The 23,480-nt window shown below is 36.2% G+C and overlaps 2 protein-coding genes across 10 annotated transcripts in view; one reads left to right on the forward strand and one right to left on the reverse strand.

Annotated features, from left to right (window-relative positions):
* Positions 1-22,042, forward strand: part of LOC133847425 (hormone receptor 4) — a 56,589-nt gene extending 34,547 nt beyond the window's left edge. The window contains exons 1-6 of one of the 2 annotated variants that reach the window (XM_062282455.1): positions 7,994-8,223; positions 12,721-13,031; positions 13,132-13,358; positions 15,730-16,562; positions 18,250-21,706; positions 21,764-22,042. In XM_062282455.1, coding sequence (XP_062138439.1) covers positions 12,837-13,031; positions 13,132-13,358; positions 15,730-16,562; positions 18,250-20,204 — 3,210 coding nt within the window. In that variant the 5' untranslated portion in view covers positions 7,994-8,223; positions 12,721-12,836 and the 3' untranslated portion in view covers positions 20,205-21,706; positions 21,764-22,042. Of the gene's footprint in view, positions 1-7,993; positions 8,224-12,720; positions 13,032-13,131; positions 13,359-15,729; positions 16,563-18,249; positions 21,707-21,763 lie in introns of those variants that run through there. The other variant, XM_062282456.1, reaches the window with a different exon arrangement.
* Positions 22,043-22,256: 214 nt separating this feature from the next.
* LOC133847427 (moesin/ezrin/radixin homolog 1) overlaps positions 22,257-23,480 on the reverse strand; it is a 29,020-nt gene continuing 27,796 nt past the window's right edge. For all 8 annotated transcript variants that reach the window (XM_062282458.1, XM_062282464.1, XM_062282465.1 and 5 more), the window contains one exon: positions 22,257-23,194. In XM_062282458.1, the coding sequence (XP_062138442.1) occupies positions 23,030-23,194 (165 nt within the window). In that variant the 3' untranslated portion in view covers positions 22,257-23,029. The remainder of the gene's footprint in view (positions 23,195-23,480) is intronic.

Below are 23,480 nucleotides of genomic sequence, written 5' to 3' on the forward strand. Positions count from 1 at the left end.
CTGCCGCCTTTTGATTGAAGCTCTCTGCGTGAAAGAGATTGTTCAATTTGTAGGCTGCAAATGCAAATTGCTGGCGCTTGTTATACAATCGATTCGATACAATGGGCAAGGCCGCCATCTCAATGGAGAGACTCTCGCCTCCTCTTCAGTCTCTCTCACGCATGCGCATCCCGTTGATAAATTGATTGATAAGCACACACGCATCAATCAAGTGGCCATTAATTGAGCCCGTCTCGAGCGATCAATCGCTGCCGCTAGATGGCGTTGCTGTTGCTCTTTTACTTTTGCGTAAGCTCCATTTGAATTGTGCGTCTCTAGTTTCAGTTTGCGACCCGCATATCAACTTGGTCAATCTTTACGCGATGTTAACGCTTCGTAACTTTGTAATTACAAAAGCAAAAAGAACTTCTAGTTATGGCGTACATAACCAACTATTCTCAACTATCTTCACATCTTTAGCAAAGCTTAACTTAACTGCTCTTTACCCAAAAACCAAAATTAAACGATATAATTACGGTTCCTTTTTTACTTCCTATGTTACTCTATCCATCCGTCAACCTCATAAACATGCTCTTTATCTTGTTTTGCTCTTGCTCTTGCTCTTGCTCTCGCTCTTGCTGTCTTGCTTCAAGAATTCTTCTTGTTTGCTGTTTGGGCGCGTGTCTACGACAACAACAACGTACTACTGAGGGTCAGAGTACCACAGACATTACGAGTATGACTGCTGCTTAGCTCATTTTCTTGCTAAGTAGCTTGAACCTTTGCAAGTTCCAGGAAGCTTTACAATCGACAGCACATGCTCCAGATGGATCTGGGCTAGCTATAAAATTGCTGATGAAAATGCATAGCAATGAAGACGAAAATACATTTATACATAAATAAGTATAGTAGATACAAAGAATAATATATGAAATGAAATATTGTTATATACAATAATAGTTTGTGTCCTAAGTCATTTGTTTTAATATTATTTTTGCTGCTGTCAATGAGTCTATCGCAACTACTTTTCGGCACAGATTACAGAATGTGGATGGACATCTAATATAAAAGTAGTTATATACAATCTGTATGTTTTACACGTAAAGATTTGCAAAAAAGAGTTCGTGTTCTAAGTCATTTGTTATGCAAACCTTTTATTTATCTAGAATAACTACGTTTTCGTCTCTACAGATTAGAGCTACACTGACTGCCTAATCGTCTTTAAATATAGATTTAGTTGTTAATATATTTGTAGATGAAGATAATACCTTAATGTACTAAGGCTTTTGATTTACCATCTTCCTTACTATACTAAATCTCACTACTATTCTCTATCTATATCAGGTCGTACTGCTTCCTATTAATCGTAGTATAACGACAAATATAGTTATTGAAATATAAAATCTGTATATAAAGATAATGATTGAAATGCATCGGCGAATATAGTTCGTGTTCTAAGTCTTTTGTTTCACTATCGCAATTTTTACTCCCAATCGTGTTTATCTGCCTGGATTACAGGGTTTTTGAATAGCATTACTGACAGCTTATATATGGATATATGTAGATATAAATAAAGCATAATGTTCACTTAATGCATAAATCAAGTTCGTGTCCTAAGTCTTTTGATATACCAGCTTCCTTACTCTACTAAATCTCTTTATCGCATTTTATATGGATATAGATATAAATAAATCATAATAGAAAATGTTGACTTAATGCACAAATCTAGTTCGTGTCTTAAGTCTTTCGTTTTGCTATCGCACTACTGACTGTCAGTTATCTAATATATAGTTAAAATACAGTTGGTATTTTAAGTCTTTTGTTACACTATCGTACTTACAGCTCTGACTCATCTTATCGCCTACTCATAGCCATAGATTACAGGGTATACATAAAGGGCAACGCTGACTGCCTATTCATCCGTAGCTCGTAGCAATCGTTGCCTCATCATCATCATCGACTCTCCCTAGCTATTATTAATATGCACCTTGACTACAGCTTTCCACCTTTTGTTTGTGGTGGCAGGAGCAGCAGCAGATGCCACGCCCCAATGCCACTTCGATGCCGATCGATGTATACGTGTTTGTGATTGTCTTCGCATGTGCTTGCGTGCCTCTATGGTATGTGTGTGAGTGTGAGTGTGTGTGTGTTGGGCACACCCACATGCGTTTTCACCTAATCAATCGGAATGGTCAATAAATGAGCGAACGTTGGAAAGCAATTTATATGCGCTAATCACATGAAATAGATCAAATTTCTGCTTTGTCGGCTGCCAAAAGGGGGATGATAGAGACAGAGAGAGAGAGAGAGAGAGAGAGGGGAAAGGTGAAGAGACCTAGTGGCAAGCATAAAGCGTACCAAAGCGAAGCGATCTTCGGTCATGTGGATGGGAGAAGAGCAGCGCATTAACGGAATTTCACTTGCCGTGTGCTGCTCTGTGGCATGTTCATGTGGCAGCTAACTGTATGAGTCTATGTCTGTGTGTGTGTGTGTGTGTGTGGGTTGCCATCTTATAAGCAGGCAGTTAAAATGTTTTAATTTTATTTTCTTTGACTGCGATTGCGGCTTTTGGCTTTTGTCGCACTCTCACCGCCTAATCTATGGGAATTCGAAATGGAATTGGAATTGGAATTGGAAGATTGGGGCTGTTGATGGGGTTGCCAGCCAGACAGAGCTCTAGAGAGACATCAAGAGAAAGAGAGAGAGGAGAGAGGAGAGATGTGTGTGTGTGATTGACTTGGCCAACGCGTTGCCTGGCCTGGCTAATGATGATTACCCACTTTTACCCAAGGCTCTCATGTGTGTGGACAACATGGACAACAAAATATACGAGTATAAAAATCAAAAGCGGTTTAACGCGTTTCACGTTCAAGACACGAGACTCAAGACTCTCTTCATTGCGATTCAATTAAAAACGCTTAGCACAGCTGCAATGCACTGCACTGCACTCGATGCCCCTTTCTCTCTTCTCTCCCCATCTCTTTTACTTCTCCTGCGGCGATCTGCAATCTCTCGGATCTCAGATCTCTCGCTCTGGCTGCAAAGTCGTCGCACCCAAAAGAAAGCCACTTGTTCCGAGGCCGCGCTGTTGTTGTTGTTGTTGTTGTTGCTGCTGCATTTATTGGTAGTTGCAGCGACATTGAGTGGCTAACTGCCACTACATGTGGCATGAAGCATGATGCTTGCCGCGGGGCGTGGCAGAGTTGCTTCTTCCTTTTGATTTAATGGCACAGCACAAAGTCAACTCGAATCGAATCGAATCGAGTTGAGTCGCTTCAAGTCGAGTCGATCGCCTTCATATCGATCCAACCACACGGCCTTGGCCACAACTCAAGCGGGGTGTCGAGGGGCGCGCGAGAGAAGCGCACGCGAACTCTATAAAAGCAATTTCGTTTTTTTGCGTTTGGGATTTCACCAAAAAAACAACAACAACAACAAGCAGAAGACAAGCAGTCGCAACGAAACTGAAATGCTCTAGAAAACTCATTTCGTTTGTCAATCAAACTAAACAGACGACAACTTCAAGTTATGGCTCTTCGAATATGATTTAGTTTGTCTATAAAAAGACAAAAATAAAATAACTATATAGATTATAGTTCAAGATTTTTCAAACAGATTTCTTTTACTATCATAATTACCATTATATTTATATAAAAAAAAAGGTTTAAGTGTATTAAAATGTAATAAAAATATTTACAGAATAGAAATTTCGAAAAATAATTCAAACAATTTAACAAATTTTTTATTGCAACTGTTAAATTAAATCATTTTGAAAACCTACTTCAATCAGCATTATTTAATGTCATTAAAAACTAGTAAGAATACGAAAGTTTTTTTGTATATTCATATCAATGAATGTGGAATACAATAAAGTTTATTTCTTCATTTTTAATTTAATCATTAGACACATCTTCTGAAGCTATCCAAAACCAAAAACCCAAAAATGTTTAATTATTTAAATACGTTTTTATAAATTTCCGATCTATTATTGGATTTAATTGGAAATATAATGAAATTACTGAAATAAATAAAAAAAATTATATAAGAATTGTGGCTTCTTGTTCCTGGCAGTAAACTTTATACGTAAAATTGCTAAATTAAAAAATTATTTTATCATATACAAAATAAAAAAAAAATTATTATCTAATATTTTATTTAAATTTTATTTATTTCCAACCATTTAGAAATTTATTAAAATAAGTGAAATAAAAAATAAATTTAATCACTTTAACTTCATTTTGTGATGTTTTATTGTGGCACAAATGAACAAGAAAGCTGAGACACTCGCTATTTATTTTCAATGAAACCATATTTTACAAAAATATTCCAAGAATATACCACATTTGGTATAAATTGCCAAAATATACAAAACTTCACATACTCTACAAAATAGTTTATGTGCAAATATACCGAAAATATACCACAAAAATAATAAAATGTACCGAAGTCTATATTTGGTATATCGGTATACTATTAAGCGGCTATATACCACAAAAATAATAAAATATACCGAAGTCTATATTTGGTATATCGATAAACTATTCGATGGCTATATAGTCTCCGCTGTTGATGGTGATCAAGAATGTATATACTTTATAAGGAAGGATTTGCCTCCTTTTGTCTGTTGCACACACATTTCCAGCATTCACAAAATTATAGTATAACAATTTTGAGTTTAATTGAAATCACTAAAATATACAAAATTTCACATACTCTGCAAAATAGTTGTTGTACATTTTGGTTAAGCAGACAACCAGTTCCCAGGCAATGCTCGACCAATTTAATTGCAAGTTATTCGAATAAACTTTTTTTATTGTTATTATTTTCAATTTTTTCTCCATTTTTTGGGTATTTTGTTGTTGTTGTTGTGGTTTTTGTTGTGTAGTTTTTCCATGAGTGAAAAGTGAAATTTCAATCAGCTTGTTGAGTGAGTGTGATTATAAATTTTTCGGGTAGGCGTTGCCATTGGACCAATAGCATGTCAGCAGGTTAGCAGGGATTTGTCAAAAAAGAGCCGGAGAAATCTCTCAGCAAGTTGTTTTCATTGTTGTTGTTGTTGTTGTTGATTTCAGTTCGTTGTTGTTGTAGTTGGCAAAAACGTGCTGTAAATGCATTTCAACAGTCGTCTATGGGGCCAAAAATAATCGCAAATTCGCTGACCAAGGTCGAACACGAATTTACGCTCTGGCATTTACAATAATAATAATAACCGCAGCGCTTTATTCATGAGTGTATTCACATTGTATATCAATTGAAAGTTGAACACGCTTCTACAACATATTTTAATTTATTTTGTTTCTGCGTTTTTTTGCTTCTGCTTCTTATGTTTTGATACATGCATTTATCATGTCTTTAATAATCTTGAAAGTGACAAATGACGTTGGGAAGAGAGAGAGAGACGCTCTCAACCTGGCTGCTGTGTGATTTACCCTTGAGGTGGTTCGAAACTTTAAATCTAGCCCAAGCTCTAGTTAATCATTATGGAGTCATTATGTAATTTACAGAATTTTCAAGTTAACCTTCTGAAATCTAGGCTGACATCCAACTGAAATACTTTAACCATTAGTTTAAATTACTTATTTCTTTTGGGCAAACAACTAATGTGTAAAGCGCATAAATATATATATATATATGTATTAAAAAGTGACTTACAACATTAATTGCGGAAATGCGACGTACTTAATTCTATACAGAAAGTGGGCTAGAAGAAGCAAAAAAGAACTGAAAACTGAGCAACGGAGAAACAACAACATGGCACATTATTTGATAAGCCCATAATCATTGAACCTCAAAAAAGTGCTTACAAACTTTATGACATTTTCCACTTAGCAGAACAACTGATGAGATAAGATAGAAGCAATTAAGGTTGCTGCACCGAGTGCCTCATCTATGAGACGTATGAGAGAAGTACTCTCGTAATTAAGCAATTAATATACCTTGCAGACAGTTATGAAAACCAAGATGGAAAACATAAAAAACAAAAAAATACAAAAACGCAGCTGTGGCAGCTGCCTAAATGCCGTTCTCAATTTAAGTTGATGACTGCCTCTTTTTTTTCTATAACCAAAAAAACTATAATTAAGCTAGATGAAGTAAAGTTTGTGGTAAGCAGACGACAGCTATTGTCTTTAGCATCTTTTTGTCTGTAAATCAACAGTAGATTATTTTAATAAAGTGCTAGAAACGCTAGAAAATTGAGAGCTTGCTATTTATCCTTTCATTTTTATAGTATTGAAAATAAAAACCAAGTAATTTTTTTTTAAATTATTTAACTTATTCTTTGCCTAAAATTGTGCCTACGGATCTTAGTTGTCATAGCTAACAAGTTGGTATATTTTGTACTCTATGGTATATTAAAAATGTAGTACTATATAAATATAGCCATTGGTATATTTTAGTATTTTTGCAATATATTAAATGGGTATATTTTAAATGTGGTTCTATATCATTATACCAAATATAGCTGTTGGTGAACTTTAGTATTTTTGCGGTATATTAATTTGGTATATTTTAAGAATAATACCGCAATATACCATTTTTCATTTTTTCTCACTTACTTCTCACACTTGTTTTAAACTTCGTTTCTGACTTTAAAATACATATAATATTTCAAATAAATTCCAATTATTTTTTTGTAAATTAATTGTTATTATCTTGGTTTCAATTGTAGCTCAAAAAACTGCAGCACTTTTTTTTAATTAATTGATTAACAAATTTTAAAACCTAATTTGATAATCTATCTTAATTTAAAACGTAGTCATTGAAATAATTCTTTAAAATTAAGCCAAGTAATTTTTGTAAATTATTATATTATTATTATTAGCATATATTTTTATAGAATTATTTTATTATAAAATCATCTTTGCTTCAATATTTCAAACTTAAATTTATTCAATGAAGAAATTTGAGTTTATAGTTAAAAGTATATTTTTAACAATATAAAGCAATTTTTAAACAAATTTATTTGCTTCATTTTAAGTAAGATATGCGGTAGATAGCATGAAATGATTAAAAATGTTGAAAATAAATATTAACAATAACAATATCAAGACAACAGCTTCTCATTGTTGTCTCTAGTGAACAAAATGCACTTGAGATTGGCAAAAAGTCGATTCTTGTTGCAAAGGTTGGCAAGTTCAGAGATCGCAAACGGTCGAGCGATCGTGTTTCGAAAGTGAGTTGCACAGAAAATGTGGGACAGCTAAAATTGTATAAATATCGACACCTTTTGGCGGCAACGCTGACTAAATTTGAGCATTTCCATTTCCGTTTCCGTGGCCAAAAGCAAACAGACTTCAGCCGCCGCCGCAGCAGCAATAATAATCACAACAACAACAACAACAATAATAACAACAACAACAAAATGTGTCTGATTATAGACATATAGAATAATTTTTGCAGATTTCACTTGGCCAAGTTAAATGCCAAGTTTTTCAATTTTGCGCAGCGTAAATTGTATTTGTGTGTGTCGATGGAAAACTTGTAGAATGCATAGAAACGACGACGGCTTTTCAAAAGTGCTCAATGCTACACTATCAATAACAACAACAACAACAACAACAACTGCAGCCGCCGTCGCCGTCGATGTCGATGTCGACGTTTCTCTGCCTCCGCCACCTCAGCGTACACCTGTCTAAGCCAAAAATATAAAAAAAATAGGCAGCAAGCAGCCGCTGTCTTGGCCTGGCCTGGCTTGGCCAGGGCCAACAGCAACAGCAACAACAACAGTAACAACAGCAACAGCAACAACAGCAACTGCGCCCAAAAACCCAACAACTTTTAATTTCAAAACATTCCAGCCAAAGACTTGTGGCGGCAGCGCAGCCGCAGCGCAGTTGCAGCGACGTCGTTCAGTACGTGCGACTTGACTTTCTTTGCGGCAACACAGCCACAAACAAACATACATACAAGTATCAAGTGTATACGTATGTGTGTGTGTGTGTGTGGCGCATACCTGCCGGACGGCAGTTAGCCAGGCAGGCAGGCAGGCAGTCAGCAGCCACCAGTTTTTAGCTAAAGTCAGTCGATAGCAGGCGGCCAAAGCGTTGAGACGTCGTCAGTTGCGCGACGCGTTCGAACGTAACGTTTCCCTCGAAAGCCTAAAACAAAAGCAACAACAATTAACAGTCGAGCTTATAAAGTGTAGTACAACAACAACAACAACGAAGCTTAGCAAAGCAAAATAAAAAGCTCAGCTTGGCGAGCCGCGCTTTTCATTATTTTTGTTTCTGTGCATAAGCAAAGGTGTGTGTGTATTTGTATGTGTATTGCTTGCTCTCTCTTAATGAAGAGCCAGAGAAAGAGGCAATGGTGAGTGAGAGCGCGCGTTGCTCTCGCTCTCTTGCAATTACCGTTAATCAAATAAGTTTTGTAGAAATTTAAACGCTACAACTTGAGTGTGTGTGCATGTGCATGTGTGTGTGTGTGTGTGTGTTAGTGTATTAAACGGTTCATTGATCGAGTTCAACTGAAATGGAGCAAATGCCAGTAACGACAACAACAACAACAACACAAACGCAAAGGCAAAGGCAAAGGCAGCCAAACAAACGCAAAGAGAGCCCAAAAACCAAAACAGAAAAAAGTACAAACAAATACAAAAACAGTGCAAGTGCCGCGCGTACTTTTATGTCTGCGTGTTTGTCTGCATGTGTGTGTGCGCATGTGTGTGTGTGTGTCAGCAATTTTTGCTTCTTCGTCAAATGCGCTTAACCCATTTTAATGTGAGACGCGCAAAGCAAAATCCAATAAGCGAAGCAGCAGAAGAGAATGCCAAAAGAATGACAATTGCGGCTTCCAATCGAGTCTAGCCAAAAACAACAACAACAACAGAAACAGAAACAGAAAAGAGGGCGCTAACAACACCTAGAACAACAACAACAACAATGGATAATCACAAAAACAATAAGCAAAAGCAAAACAGTTGCGACTGCGCCGCTGAAAACCAAATCAGAAATTCATTCCACATGCTCACATTCTATGTACACTGATGTGCAAAAGTACACGTTCAGCTGATAAATATAGAATACATTTGTATGCAAAAATATGCACACGCTCAGCTAAAAATATTTTATTGAGCAACTAATTGCAATTAATTATATTTTTTTTTCATATACAATCTGAGACCGGATTTTTTTTAATAATAAAAATTCCTTTGAAATATTTTATTGAACTCTTAAAGCAAGCTTAAGCTAAAGTAGTAAATATTTTATTGAACAAAAATTACGTGAAAAGTCTGAACCTTGTTTATTTGTAAACAAACTGAAACTAGAACAATCGGAATATTTAATATTCATTATTTTTGAACAAACTTAAACTGGAGTATTAAAAACTTAAAATTAGTTTGAAATATTTGATTGAACACAAATTAAGTTAAATGTCTGTCTTAAAACAAACTGAATCTGCCGCAAATAGAATATTTAATATTCATTATTTTTAAGCAAACTTAAATCGGGATGTTTAATAATTTGAATTAGTTTATGGAACTCAAATTCAAATAAAAGTGTGCAATTTTTTATTTTTTTCAACAATCTGATACTAAAACGAAACGAAATATTTAATCTTCATTATTTCTAATTTCTAATTTGTATGAAATATTTTATTGATCACAAATTTAGTTAAAATTCTGACATTTTTAATACCGTTTTATTATTTTCTTTAATTTTATTTTATATTTTTTTTTGGTTTCCTTGTTTTGTATTTCAAATTGCTTCGATAGACTTCACAGAATCTTTCTACAAATTTCTAACGAAATCCAGGAGCACATAAAAAAAGAAACATTTGCTTTTCATGTATTCCACTCACAGCATTATATACCCAAGTGCAATCTATTTTGATTGCTTGGTAATTTTGGATAATTACGGTTGAATAACATAAATTAAATTTTTAACTGTCGGTGCTGGCAGTCGCATACGAAATAACGAAATAACAATTGAATGTCAAGCTGACAGACAAAATATAAGAATAGATTTTATTTAACTGAAAATCAGACACAAAATTAAATATAATTTAGAATAAAACTTGCTCTGAGCAAATGAATTTATAGTATTAAGCTGAGGATCTAAAGTAATAATAATTTGACGTATTATTTACCTTATGTTTGCAATAAATTACTGCATTTTTAATTCACAATTAGACACAGCTTGTGGGCTTTTGCAATTGTCTTAATAGTTTGTTGTTATTGTTATAAGCTAAAATGATCAGGATATTATCAAAGTTTATTGCTACAAATCACACGGTATACAGGTTTATACTGATCACCTTCTAACTTTTGAAAGCGAACACAAAAATTCTCCATTTATGAGGGCATAAAAACTGATTCATTTAAATGGCTTGAAAAAATTCATTAAAAAATAATGTCGTATGAGGTGCGAATGTATGAAGATTTATTTCTTATAAACAAAGTTCAGTTCAAATATATAACAACAAATGCCACCCGTGGCAGACCTTTTTTTCTTTGCTCAATTATTTCGTGAGCTTAGTAGAAACCAGTTGAGAAGGATGACAAATATCATAATATAAGATCAGATTTACGTAATAAATAAAACCATTCAGATAAAGTTCAGGTGTTTTTCCACATTTTGTGTGTGCGATATTCTCTTGGTACTTTTCAGAAGAAATAAATTTCAAATGTGTTTATTTCGCTTTTTGAGGTTAATAATTTCGTTTGTTTAGCAGCTTTTGTGTTTTGTGTTTTGTGTTATTGCCGTGTGCTGTGGGCCGCTTTTGTGTCATATGTAAATTTCAAAGGCACACACACACACACATTGTGGCAGCCGTATAACATTGATAAATATCTTGAAACTCAACAACAACGGACTTGGAATGAAGAAAAAAAACATCAAATAAAACAAGATTCGAGATTCTTTTTGGCCTACGCGAGATGCGAGCTGTGAGATGCGAGATGTCGCACAACAAGTTGTACCAGCTCATCGATTATGAATATTATTGAGAAGATATACGAGTATATCAACAACATTAATACCGTTCTTCGGCTTGTGTGTGTGTGTGTTAGCACCATTTTTTTTTTTCTATGTGTTTTTCAAAATCCCCCAAGACTGGAGACTGGAAACATAGTATTATGACACACCAGTGGACAGAGCGGCTGTTTGGTTGGCTGCCTTGGCTTGTCTTGCGGCTCTTTCGAATTGAAATTTGTCTAAAAATTATTCCGTTAGATGCCCGTAACCATAACTAACATGAGCATGAATATTATATGCACTTGTGCGATGCGATGCGATGCGTTGTGATCACTCGGCATTCCACACACACACACATACTCACTCACACACACACTCACACACACATGTGTGTGGTTCGGATGACGCAAATGTCTCCTGCTCAGTTTCATCTGTGATTGATGATCATCCGATTGCCGCACGTTGAGCTCCCCTAATAAAAATGCATATTTTAAATTGGATTTGCATTTAGCGGCTTCATTCTAATGGCCTTCTGATCTAAGTATAAGCCGCTTTCTCATACGTTTATTTCGATTTAAGATTCTTGGGAAATTTAACTTGAAATTTCTCCGGCATTTTGCTTTAGCTGCACTTGAATATTTAAATATTTATGTGGCGAATGCTTTGCATTTTTAATCGAGTTTAAAATGAAATATATTATATTCAAAAATCAATTCTGTGTACTTTCAGTATTAACATAAATTTTATAAGCAAACGCAATTCAATATGATTTTAATATATTTTTGCAAATGCTTTGTATTTAATATTTTGTTCATTAAAGATCAAACTGAATTCTTGAGAACATTTTAATGATCATAATTAAACTGAATTCTAAATGAGAAATTATTCAGGAACTTCTTCATTTTTGTGTTAATTCAATTAATTTTAAATTATTATTTATGAAAAATGTAAGGAATGCTTTGCATTTTTAATTTAGTTTGCTAGAAACTCAATTCTGCGGGTATTTCAACTCTGTGTCTGTAGAAAATGTGTAAAACAGGCAGAATTAGCCGATACAATATAATCGTGCAATAGTATATCAATAAACCAAATATAGCCTTGGATATATTCCAAAATATTGTCGGTATATTTGATATATATAAGAATAATACCGCACTGTGGTGTAATAATATACCAATATACCAAAAAAAGACCTTCGGTATATTTTACTATTCAAGATATATTAATTTGGTATATTTTAAGAATAATACCGAACCGTAAAGTAATAGTATATGTACCTACATATATACCAAATATATACTTCTGTATAATTTATTATTTTTGTGGTATATTAATTCGGTATGTTTTGAGAATAATACCACACTGTCATGTAATAGTATACTAATATACTAAATGTATAAGTCGGTATATTTTAGTATTTTTGTGGTATATTATTGTGGTATATTTAAAGACTAATACCGCACTGTCATGTAACCATATACCAATATACCAAATATAGCCTCCGGTATATTTTACTATTTTCGCGGTATATTAATTCGGTATGTTTTAAGAACAATACCGCACTATAATGTAATAGTATACCAATATATAAAATATAGCATTCGGTATATTTTAGTATTTTTTGCGGTATAATACCGCACTGTTTTGCTTTTAATTGAAATGGGTAGCGGGTATATCACAGTCGATCACACTGGACTGTAGCTTTCTTACTTGTTAAAAAATCAGCAATTATAATAAGCTGAATTCTCAATGTAAAATTCTACTGAACATTCTATAAATCAAAGTTTAATTTTTACAATTTCAATGTCTTTAATCTTATTTGCAGATGCTCATCAGCAGTTGCCTTTGAAATTGGTAAAGACAGTGCGAGAGAGAGAGAGAGAGAGAGAGAGGGAGATAGAATCGATAAATCGCTAAACGAAATTTCGATTTGGTGTCAAGATGGCGCTACGCTTGCGTCGCGACGTCCAGAAGGCCTCGTACTATGTGTGGTTCCTGGGTGCCGAGGAGGCGAAGGGATTGCGGGGTGCTCGCGTCATTAACTCAGTGCTGCCGTATCTGGTGGACAGATCGCGCAGCCAGGAGCCGCTCAAGGTGACGTTGCAGGTCTCGCACAAGGGCATCAAAATCGTGCAGGTGAGTAACAAAATTGTGGCATTCACTTTCCTCCTCCTCCTCCTCCCCCATCATGCTACATGCATTCGTTTTCTCCTTTTTTTGTTGCTGTGTATTATAGGGCGCATCGAAGCATTTAATACCACACAGTGCCATAACCAGCTCCGTGCAAACCGATGACATCGTTGCCTGTGTGCTGCTCCTCTATAATCCGGCCACCAAGTGCCCGCTGCATGTGCACGCCTATCGTTGCGACTCGGAGACAACGGCTGAGGCGTTGCATCTACAATTGCAAATACTCATCAATCGCCCCGACAATCAAAAGCGTTTCGAGGAGCTCGAGACCAGGTAAGTCGCATACATCATAAATGAATGAATGCCTGATTTGATGTGAATCACATTCGACTGTGATAGACCTAGTAGGAAAATGTTCAATGACATTGAAGTAATTTGATTATAACATAGTTTTAATTGATGAATAAAAGTATATAAAGTAGTTTCACTTGTATGTTGCATGTTAAGAGAGACTCTAAATTCAAAAGAATTGTATCTATCAATAGTTCAATACTTTTTGACAGATGAATTTTAGAAGGGTTGCTAAATATACATGAATGAATGAATGCCTGATTTGATGTGAATCACATTCGACTGTGATAGACTTAGTAGGAAAATGTTCAATGACATTAATTTGATTATAACAGAGTTTTAATGATTAATGAAACTATATAACATAGTTACCTTCAATTGCATGTTAAAAGAGACTCTAAATTCAAAAGAATTGTATCTATCGATAATTCTATACTTATTGACAGATGAACTCTAGAAGGGTTGCTAAATAAACATATATCCAATAGGCATACAAAACAACAACGATCATATTGTTGCATTTATTTAATATGCTGTTCTTTATGAAGTTTATTGTTATGAACTACAATTTAAATTCATGTAAGAAATAGAAAATTTTTCGATTTTTATGTTATTTCCAATATTATTATTTCATATTTATGTAAGCTAAAAGACCAAGCAGTAAATCTTAATTAAATGTAGGAAATAAAAAGTTATTCATTTCATATTAATTCATATTGATGTGTTTTAAATTACAGTACAATATTGTAAATAATAATGAAATTAAAGACAGGGAAAATAGTAGATTATTCTTTATTTTGTTAATTCGTTTTAATTTCTTTAAATATCTATTAAAATTCTGAAAGTTCAAGACCCATTAATAAAATGTAGGTAAAAGTAGAAAATAGTACATTTTTCCTTTAATGTATTTATTTTAATTCAACTATTTTAATTCTGTTTACATTTTAAAAAAAGGCTCGAATTTGTAGATTACTTTTAATTATATAAATTCTCACTTATAGGCTTAAGTTTCAGCTTAAATTTACAAAAAAGTATGCTCAGTAGTAAAATTCAAATAATTTAGGACAAATTTAGGTTATATTTTTAATGTATTTATGTTATTTAGTTTTAGGTTAATTCGACTTCCTTTCATATATTTTACTGTGGGATATGCTGTATAAAAAAGTAATTGCGATTTAAAGATAAAAAGATTGTCCAATTCTTATGCAAGACTTTTGGCAGACAAATTTTCTTATTTATTGATTTGATCACAGCCATATAAATTGTGTTTGCTTTAAGCCAGTTCCAATCAACTTGCGACTAATTTCATGAAACATCATGTGGCAGCACTTTTCGGCGATGTTTTTCGCTGTTTTTAGCTGGGGGTCTTCAAATTTACCGCAAATCGCAATCAATTGAGTGCCGCAACAAGCAGGAAGCAAAGTTGCCAACCTGCTCACTTAGACACACCATTAGCCAATGGGGCAGCTGTGGCACTAATGTTAATGCCTACCAATGCAGTTGCAAGTTGCATTTTCAGTTGAAGACGGCACTCCCAATTAATGAAAGAGCAGAAGAGAGAGAGAGAGAGAGAGAGAGGGAGTGAGAGAGACAGTTTCCCACGAGCAAGGAAATAGCACACAAAATGATATAAGCGACTCCTGTGGAGTTCAGTTATTTTTCTTTTACTTCTATGCTACAAAACTAAAGACATATAGCATATGGTTATAATTCATAAAAAGCTTAGAAAATATTCAACAAAAGTAATTTGAAAAGCCCCAAAGTCAATATTTGAAATCTTGTTCTCAATCTAGATTTTTTCTTGCTGTGAAATAATAAGCTCTTCTAAAATGATTGCTTTTAATATTATATAATACATAGTTGTTCTTATAATACTGAGATATATATTTGTGAGGTTCAAGTATAATATATAAATCTCTCTTACTTGCATTGCAGATTAATATTAAACAGCATAGTTAGTTCTTAAATGTAAATTCCAATAGAATTCTGTACTTTAAACTAATATTAGGTAGTGAATAAAACTTCCAAATCAAATTTTTTATATATTCTCTTTTAAAAACAAGATTTTAATCTTATGAAGATTGGCTTTAAAAGAATTATTTATGTGGATTCATTATGAAAACTGGTAAATACCCTTTGCAAGTTAATAGTTATAGAATAGTAATGTTTACTACCAAAATTTCGATATTTTTCTTTCAATTTTTTTTAGATTCATGATATTTCTTTTAATTTTATTAGTTTTGGCAATGATTAAACACTTAAACATGTAAATTTTAATATAATTATTTGAAAGGCTCAATAGATTTTAAAAATCATATATACTGATCGATCGCTACTCCTTTTTTCACTGCAGATTGGGCATTTTGCCGCCTCTGCCCGCTGGTGGAGGACCAGGACAAGGACACGGCAGCAGCCACAGCTCAGAGAAACGTCACGAAAGCTCCCACAAGTCGTCGCACCATCTGTCGCAGTCGCAATCGCAATCGCATCACTCCAATGGCGGTGGATATTCACATCATCAGCAACAGCAGCAGCAACATCAGCAGCGACGTCACGAGACATCGCCGAAGCGTTTCAGCAGCTCCTTGGGCAGCGACACGGGCAACAGCACACGTGAATCGGAGTGCAGCGAGGAGCACGGTTTGGCTGGCTCTCCAGTCTCCCGCTCTCCGCCACATGGTGGCAACCACAACAGCAACAGCAGCAACAACAACAGTGGAAAGCATCATTCACATCAGCACTCACAACACTCACAGCATCATTCACAGCACTCATCATCATCACATCATCCGCCGCTGACGGCACAACAGAACAGCGATCTATTCGATTCGCTGGCCGCCGAGCTGCGGGCCAAACTCAATGGCAACGGTCCGCCATTGTTGTTGCCGCCTCGCGACTACGACACGGTGCATCGCTCCAAGGGCAATCTGACGGCCATCGAGCTGCGTCGCTGTCGCAACGCCTTGATTGTGGGCGGCGCTGGCACGCCCAAAGGTGCCACTGCCTCCGGCCACGGCGCTGCCACAGCTGGCGGCAGCCCCTCAACAGCTGTCGGTGGCGCCACATCCGCCGCAGCAGCATCTGCGTCCAATGCCAACGGCAAGCAGGTGTCCTCGCGTGGCTCCTCGGGCATTGGCTCCGATCTGGCGCCGAGTCCAGAGCGGCAAGAACTGAATAGTTCAAGTGGTGAGTGGAAAAAGAGATCAGTGATCTACATATGGATAATTCTCTGACGGATTTGTCGCGTGTTACAGTCTTTACAGTGAAAAAAACATAAACTGAAACAATTTTAAAAATAAGTAAAGGTTATTCTCCAAATTAGTACTTCAATTAGAGCTAAGAACAGTTTTGGAATTTTTTTGTCTGTTTTGTTTTCTGTTCTGATAATTGCAAAAATTAACAAATTCGTACGCAAGCCCACAAAATGAACGAATTTATATATTTTATCGTAAAACAGAACAAGTTCCTAAAATCAATCTTAGCTCTAAAAATAGTGTTTATCTAAAGAATAACATTCACTTAGTTTTAAAATTGTTTTAGTTTATGTTTTTTTTTCACTGTAAAGATAATCGCACGCAACATCCGTCAGAGAATTACCCATATATGATTAAAGTTGCAGTCGAAACAGGAGAAATAATAATGTATTTCATTTGAATTGATACCTGAATATAGAAACAACTTATTTTGTCAGAATTTCAACAGCTTGACAAATAGGTAACGCAACGTTGAGATCAAATGTTCGTAACATATTGAAGACAGTATTTTGTGCTATTCTGCTAGTGATCTTAGCACCATGAAAATAAGACATTAAGAGACTGATTCCCTATTAAATGATGACAATGATAACATTATGATGTGCAAATGAAATTTAAAGAATGCAATTTTAAGAATAAAATTTGAGGAATCAAGTATGAAGAATGACATTTAGCAAGGAATAAAGCTACAGTCAAATGTGCTCGATTGCTACCCATTTTCATTACCCATTTTAGTATATTAATATACTGGAAATATACCAAAATATACTGAAATTTAGTGAAGACTACATTTGGTATACTATACAGTACCGACAATCTGGTTCATTGTGTCGTCTATGGTATATTTTGAATGGTATACTATATCGATATACCAAACATACCATTTGGTATATTTTTTTAGTATTTTCGGGAATATTTTGAAAATGATACCGCAATATTTTGCCATTATTAAAAATGGGTAGCGGGTATCTCACAGTCGAGCACACTCGACTGTAACTTTCTTACTTGTTTATTTTAGAACCAAGGAACATCTTTCGAACATTTCAAATAGATTTGACTGAACCTTAAAATTAAACCAATAATTCTTTAAAATTCATAGAATCAAACAGAAACTTTAATGTAGCAAAACTTCATCAAAATCTAGTAGACTCTTTGAAAATAATAAAAGTAAATTAATTAGTAATTATAGACATAGAATATAACTAACAGTGCGGTATTATTCTTAAAATATACCAAATAATTACCGCAAAAATACTAAAATATGCCGATCGATGAAAAACTACATTAAAAATACCATACAGGTCAAAATATACCATATTGCAGTATGCTTTTTGTGCCATACACAAAAGTCACTTTAGCGTAGAAAAACTTCATCAGAATCCAGTAGACTATTTTAAAATGGAAAATGAATAGCAGTAGTATTATTCTTAAAATATACCAAAATACAAAAATATATTGAAGGTCATATTTAGTATATTGATGTAGTACATTCAAAATATATCAGATTCTCAGCCAACGTTGCTAAAGCCAAACCGCTTCTCTTCATAAAACTCGACTCTAACATACTAAGTTTTTCCCAAAAAAAAATACTACTATAAATTCCAATCTCTACCCAACAGATGACGAACACTGGTCGAATGAGGCGGACAATTCGGTGATTGCGCTGAAGCCGTCGCAGATTGCGCTGCCGCCGCATGCGCAGCTGAAGCGCAAGAGCGCCGTTCAGCCGCCGGAGGACAGTTATCTGCGTGACTTGCCAGCGAAGCCGTATGTGCCTCGTCAAAGCGAGCGAGAGCGCGAACGTGAACGTGAGCGGGAGCGTGAGAGGGAGCGAGAGCGCGATAGAGATCGCACCAAGACGCCGGCATCGTCGAGCAAATCGTGGTCGCGAGAGGATGAGATCAAGCCGATCATCATGCGACCAGCGGACTATGATGCGAAATTCAATCGTGTGATGCAACAAGAGCCGCTGAAGCACGAGGGAGGCGGAGGTGGAGGCGGAGTCGGAGGTGCAGCCAAATTGCGGGACACGGACAAATACAATGAGATCAATCGCTTGCTCAACAAAAAGCTCTCGGGTCACGAGCGGGAGCGGGAGCGCGAAAGGGAACGCGAAAGGGAGCGTGAAAGGGAGAGGGAGCGTGTGAAGCAGCGTTCGTTGCACGACGATGAACTCGATGATTTCGATGACTCGGATCCGTGCAGCGAGCCGCAACAACAGCAGCCGCATTCGCTGAGCGGCTATCGCAAGGAGAATCTGACCGACAAGCAAAAGTTCATGGAGTATGCATCGAAGAAGCAACAACAACAGCAGCAACAACAGCAACAGCTCAAGTCTTATGCTGCCGAGGAGGCGCAACGTTATGGCGGCAGTCGGCATCGCTATGTGGATCCGGCAGAGTTGCCATTCGATCAGCAGCAGCAGCACAACAAGTATGCTGCAGTGCATCGTGGCGAGGCGACGCGCAGCAGCAGCAGCAACAACAGAGACAGAGAAAGGGAAAGGGAGAGAGAGCGAGAGCGTGAGCGTGAAAGAGAGCGCGAAAGGGAACGCGATCGGGATCATTCACGTGATCGGAATCCATATCGCGAGGCCGAGAGCCTGCCATACATCCAGAGCATGGAGAAGATGATGAAGTCCACGGGCATGCGCTACAACAACAGCAGCAGCAGCAACCACAACAACAACAGCAGCGGCAACGATGAACCGCCACCGCCGCCGCGCAGCAGCAGCAGCAACAAGACGCACAGCGTCAGTCAGGTGTCGCCCCGTGAACGCTTCCACGATGCCAAGGACAAGTTTAGGGCCATGGAACGCAACGGCAGCAGTCGCTACGATCTAGACGAACGCGATGGCGTCCCACCATCGGCAACCGGCAACAACAGCGATTATCATCGCTCATCGTCGCGCAGGCGACGCGGCAGCTTGGAGCCGCCAAGTTATGTGGAGGAGCAGTGGAGCGATGAGGATGATGAGGAGCCGCTGCAATCGATGCAGCCGGAACCGTTGTTGCCCCGTGGCCGTGGACGTTCCCGAGAGCGTTCGCATTGGCAGCAGCAGGAGCAACTGCAGCATCAGCAACACAGTAGCAACAGCAGCGGCAGCAACTTGCGGCATGGACAGGAGCGTGAGCGACGTGAGCGGGATTATCCCATGCGACGTGGCGAGGAGCACGCCCATGAAGTGTATAGGCATGAGAGGGAGAGGGAACGCGAGCGTGAAAGAGAGAGGGAACGGGAGCGGGAGCGTGAAAGGGAGAGAGAACGTGCTTCGTCGCGTCATCAGCTGCGAGCGCATTCACGTGAATATCTTCAGTCAGCAGAGTCCGGTGGCAAGTCGAGCTCATCGCGTGGTGGCGTCTCGCATCACGCAGAGCGTTATCCCTCGCCAGCGCCCACGCCCAGCAGCAGCAATAGCGGAGGAGGAGGAGGAGGCGGTGCAGCTGGTGTGGCGCCCTCTGGCGGTGGCAAGCCGTTGGCCAGCATGCCGAAGGGCTACCGACACAGCTATGCGGAGCCGGTGTTTGCGCGCTCCGGCGGACGTGTGGGACTCGCTGCAGTCAATCCCTATTAAAAGCAGAAGAACCAAGCAACAATTGTAAATTCCGAAAAGAGAGGAAGAGGGAGAGCATGAAAGAGAGAGCGAGCAAGCGAGCGAGTAACCCAATCCATGCGCACGAATGCGCCTGTAATTATGTGCCTTCTAAATATGTTTTATATGAGTACATACTTTATACATATACATATCTATATATATATATACATACACATACATATATCTACATCTATATGCATAGATTAGCCTATATACATACATATACACCGTGTATATCTTTTATGTAGCGAACAAATCGAAACACAAACAAACACACAGTTTAAAAATGCATTTTTTTTTATTGATTGTAATCTTAAGACGCGCGGTTAATTGGTATAGTATAAATATTATACATAAATACTGTATATGTATAGCCGATTTTTTTGATATATATATATATATATATTTTACATATACTCGATCAAAAATAATATTTGATTAAACTTACTTATAAATATATAGCTCATGTATCTATTGTTATCAATTTGATATTTGCATTAATAAAGCGCTAGTAACAAACAAAAAATATCCAACAAAAAAAATAGTAAAAGCATTTCAAAATAATTTGCGTTCGTTTCGTTGTCTGTTTGTCACATGAATTTATAATTTTGCTATAGATATACATACCACATTATAGGAACCATCGGAGGAACAATGGGGTAACAAAAAATATATAAAACGAAACTATAGCATTTAAAAAAGCAAATAATAAAAGTCAGTCCATTATATTCACTTTTTTTTTTTCGGGCAGCCTAAAAGTATGCTTTAATTTTTTCATTGTGAAATTTGACAAATGCAGCGTTGCCAACTATTTGAAATTAGTGCAAGGCACAAAAACTAAGTTAACTAGCATAACTATGTCATGAAACATTTGAACGATTCTCGTTCACAAAATTATAAAACGAAATTGTAGCACTTGAAAAAGCAAATAATAAGTCAGTCATTTAGGGCAGCCTAAAAGTATGCTTTGATTTTTGCATTGTGAAATTTGACAAATTCAGCGTTGCCAACCACTTTAAATTAGTGCAAGCCACAAAAACTAAGTTAACTAGCATAACTGTCATGAAACATTTGAACGATACTCGTTCATTTCAATTATTTCCTCAATCCCATACAATCACTCGATCTGAACAGATACATTTGAATATTTTTATATACGCACACGCCTTTTCCAAATTTATTTTATTTGTCTGTCTAATGAGCGCAATGACTGAAGAAGACCGCAAAATGGCTGTCTACAATGCGAACAGGAAGAAATATAACTATACTTTGGCTGTACTGATGGCGATGCGCAACGACTTCGAACCGGAAAAATTCCTTAGTCTGTATGATGATATACACAATCGATATCCTATGCTATTCCATAATCATGTGATTGACACGGCGATCATCAAATGGAAAAAATGTTTTGTCGTGTCGGACAAGGATGTGTCTTTTTATTATAGGGAATTGTACAAATACCATTTCAATATGATAGATGCGTAAGTTTTGATTCTACAGCTGTTTTCACATTCCCTGATTATTTCATTTGCCCATAGACTGAATGGCGATTATTAAACCGAGTCAAAGTCAAAAGTCGCCAATGCTGTGCAAGCAAATCATTTTACTAAAACGATCAAATTAAAATTAACCTTGACAAATGCTATTCAGCATTACAACTTCAATTTTTCAATTTTTTTATTTTATTACTTATTCGCCTAGTCGATAATTTTTTTTAATTTGACAGCATAAAAGTATGCTATAGAAATCGTCAAAATCCCAAAAGTTAATTTTCTTTCTTTCAATATCTTGAATAAATGCTCATTGTCACTGTTGTAGTTGTTTTTGTTTTGTTTTACATTTTTATTGTTTAATTTAAAAACTCTTTGTTTGGTTTTTCACAATAGTTTTTTTTTAAAGATTTTTCAAAACAAAAATAAAGAAGAAAAATATAGTTTATATAATATATTTTTATCCTTTTTCTCACTTGTGTTTTCGTTTTCTTGTTTGTTTGTTTGTTTTTTTTTTTTGTAATAATATTAATTAAAAATATTGTTTTCTTTTTGTTTGTTTTTGTTTTGTTTTCTTTCGCAAGTTAATTTAAGAAACAATTAATCAAGTTCTTATTTAATTATACAAATTTAAAAAAAATAGTAATTATATAATAATAAAAATAATATTTATAACGGGGGAAAATGCAAATTGCTGTTGTTGTTGTTTGTTATTGTAGTTGTAGTTGTTGTTTTTCTTGTTACTGCGTTTCGTTTCTCCTCAATGTGGAGCTCATAGGGAGGAGGGAGGAGGGATTCTGGACTTTGCTGGTGCACAAAAATTGGCGACCATTCTATAAAATTTATTTACTGCATGGATGGGGCGGGGCGATTGATTGATTGATTGTCTGTCGTTTAACACTAGACTGTCAAAACCGTTGGCGGAAGTGTCTTCTATTATTTTCTTTTTGTTTTTATATATTTTGTTGTTTTAAATAACGCTGCGCTTCATTTCATCTCCTGCGCATATTCTTATTTTCATTTTCATACTTTTATTTTTATTTGTTTATGTTTTTCTTTTCAACTTTCTATACATACACGTCGCGGGTCAGGTTAAAAAAAAATAACTCATTTGAAATAAATTGTTTAAGCTTCATATTAACTGTGGAGTGTAATTGATTATAGTTTTTTTTTGTTGTTTTCCTTTTTTTTTGTTTTGTTTTGTTTTTTTGCTACATCGACGTGATTTTGGGCGGGGCGGAGAGATGGGGTTAGGGGGGAGGGATGGAGCGCTGCTAGTAGTTGGATGTAGAAGAAGGCGTCGTGGATGCCGCTTTACATGTTCTCAAACTGATCCACGCGACGCTTTGTGTTGCCCTTGCGGATCTCACGCAGCGTCTTGTACTTGTCGCGTCCCTGACGCACGTTCTCGCGATGAATCTTGTCGTTTGCCGTCTCTTTCGTTTCGTCGCGTGACTGCGCCAGATCTTGCTTCAAGGCCTGGGTTGTTGTATCGAAATGAGCGAGATGGCGACACACAAATAGAAAGAGAGAAAAGTAGGTAAAATAAGTATACGTTGAAAAATAACAATGCCAAAAGCTTAATTACTTAATGCGAACAAATAGTGACTTGACTAGTCTTAAAATTTCCATTAACTTATTTCTACTATACAATGTTAATAGTACTGCATCAATTTGTACAAATTATAATCAAGACTAACTCTGTTTTTCTACAAACATACTGATGATCGATGTGCTATTCGCTTTTAAAATAAACATCTTGTTT

This window comes from Drosophila sulfurigaster, chromosome X (assembly GCF_023558435.1).
Source record: "Drosophila sulfurigaster albostrigata strain 15112-1811.04 chromosome X, ASM2355843v2, whole genome shotgun sequence".
NCBI lineage: Eukaryota > Metazoa > Arthropoda > Insecta > Diptera > Drosophilidae > Drosophila > Drosophila sulfurigaster.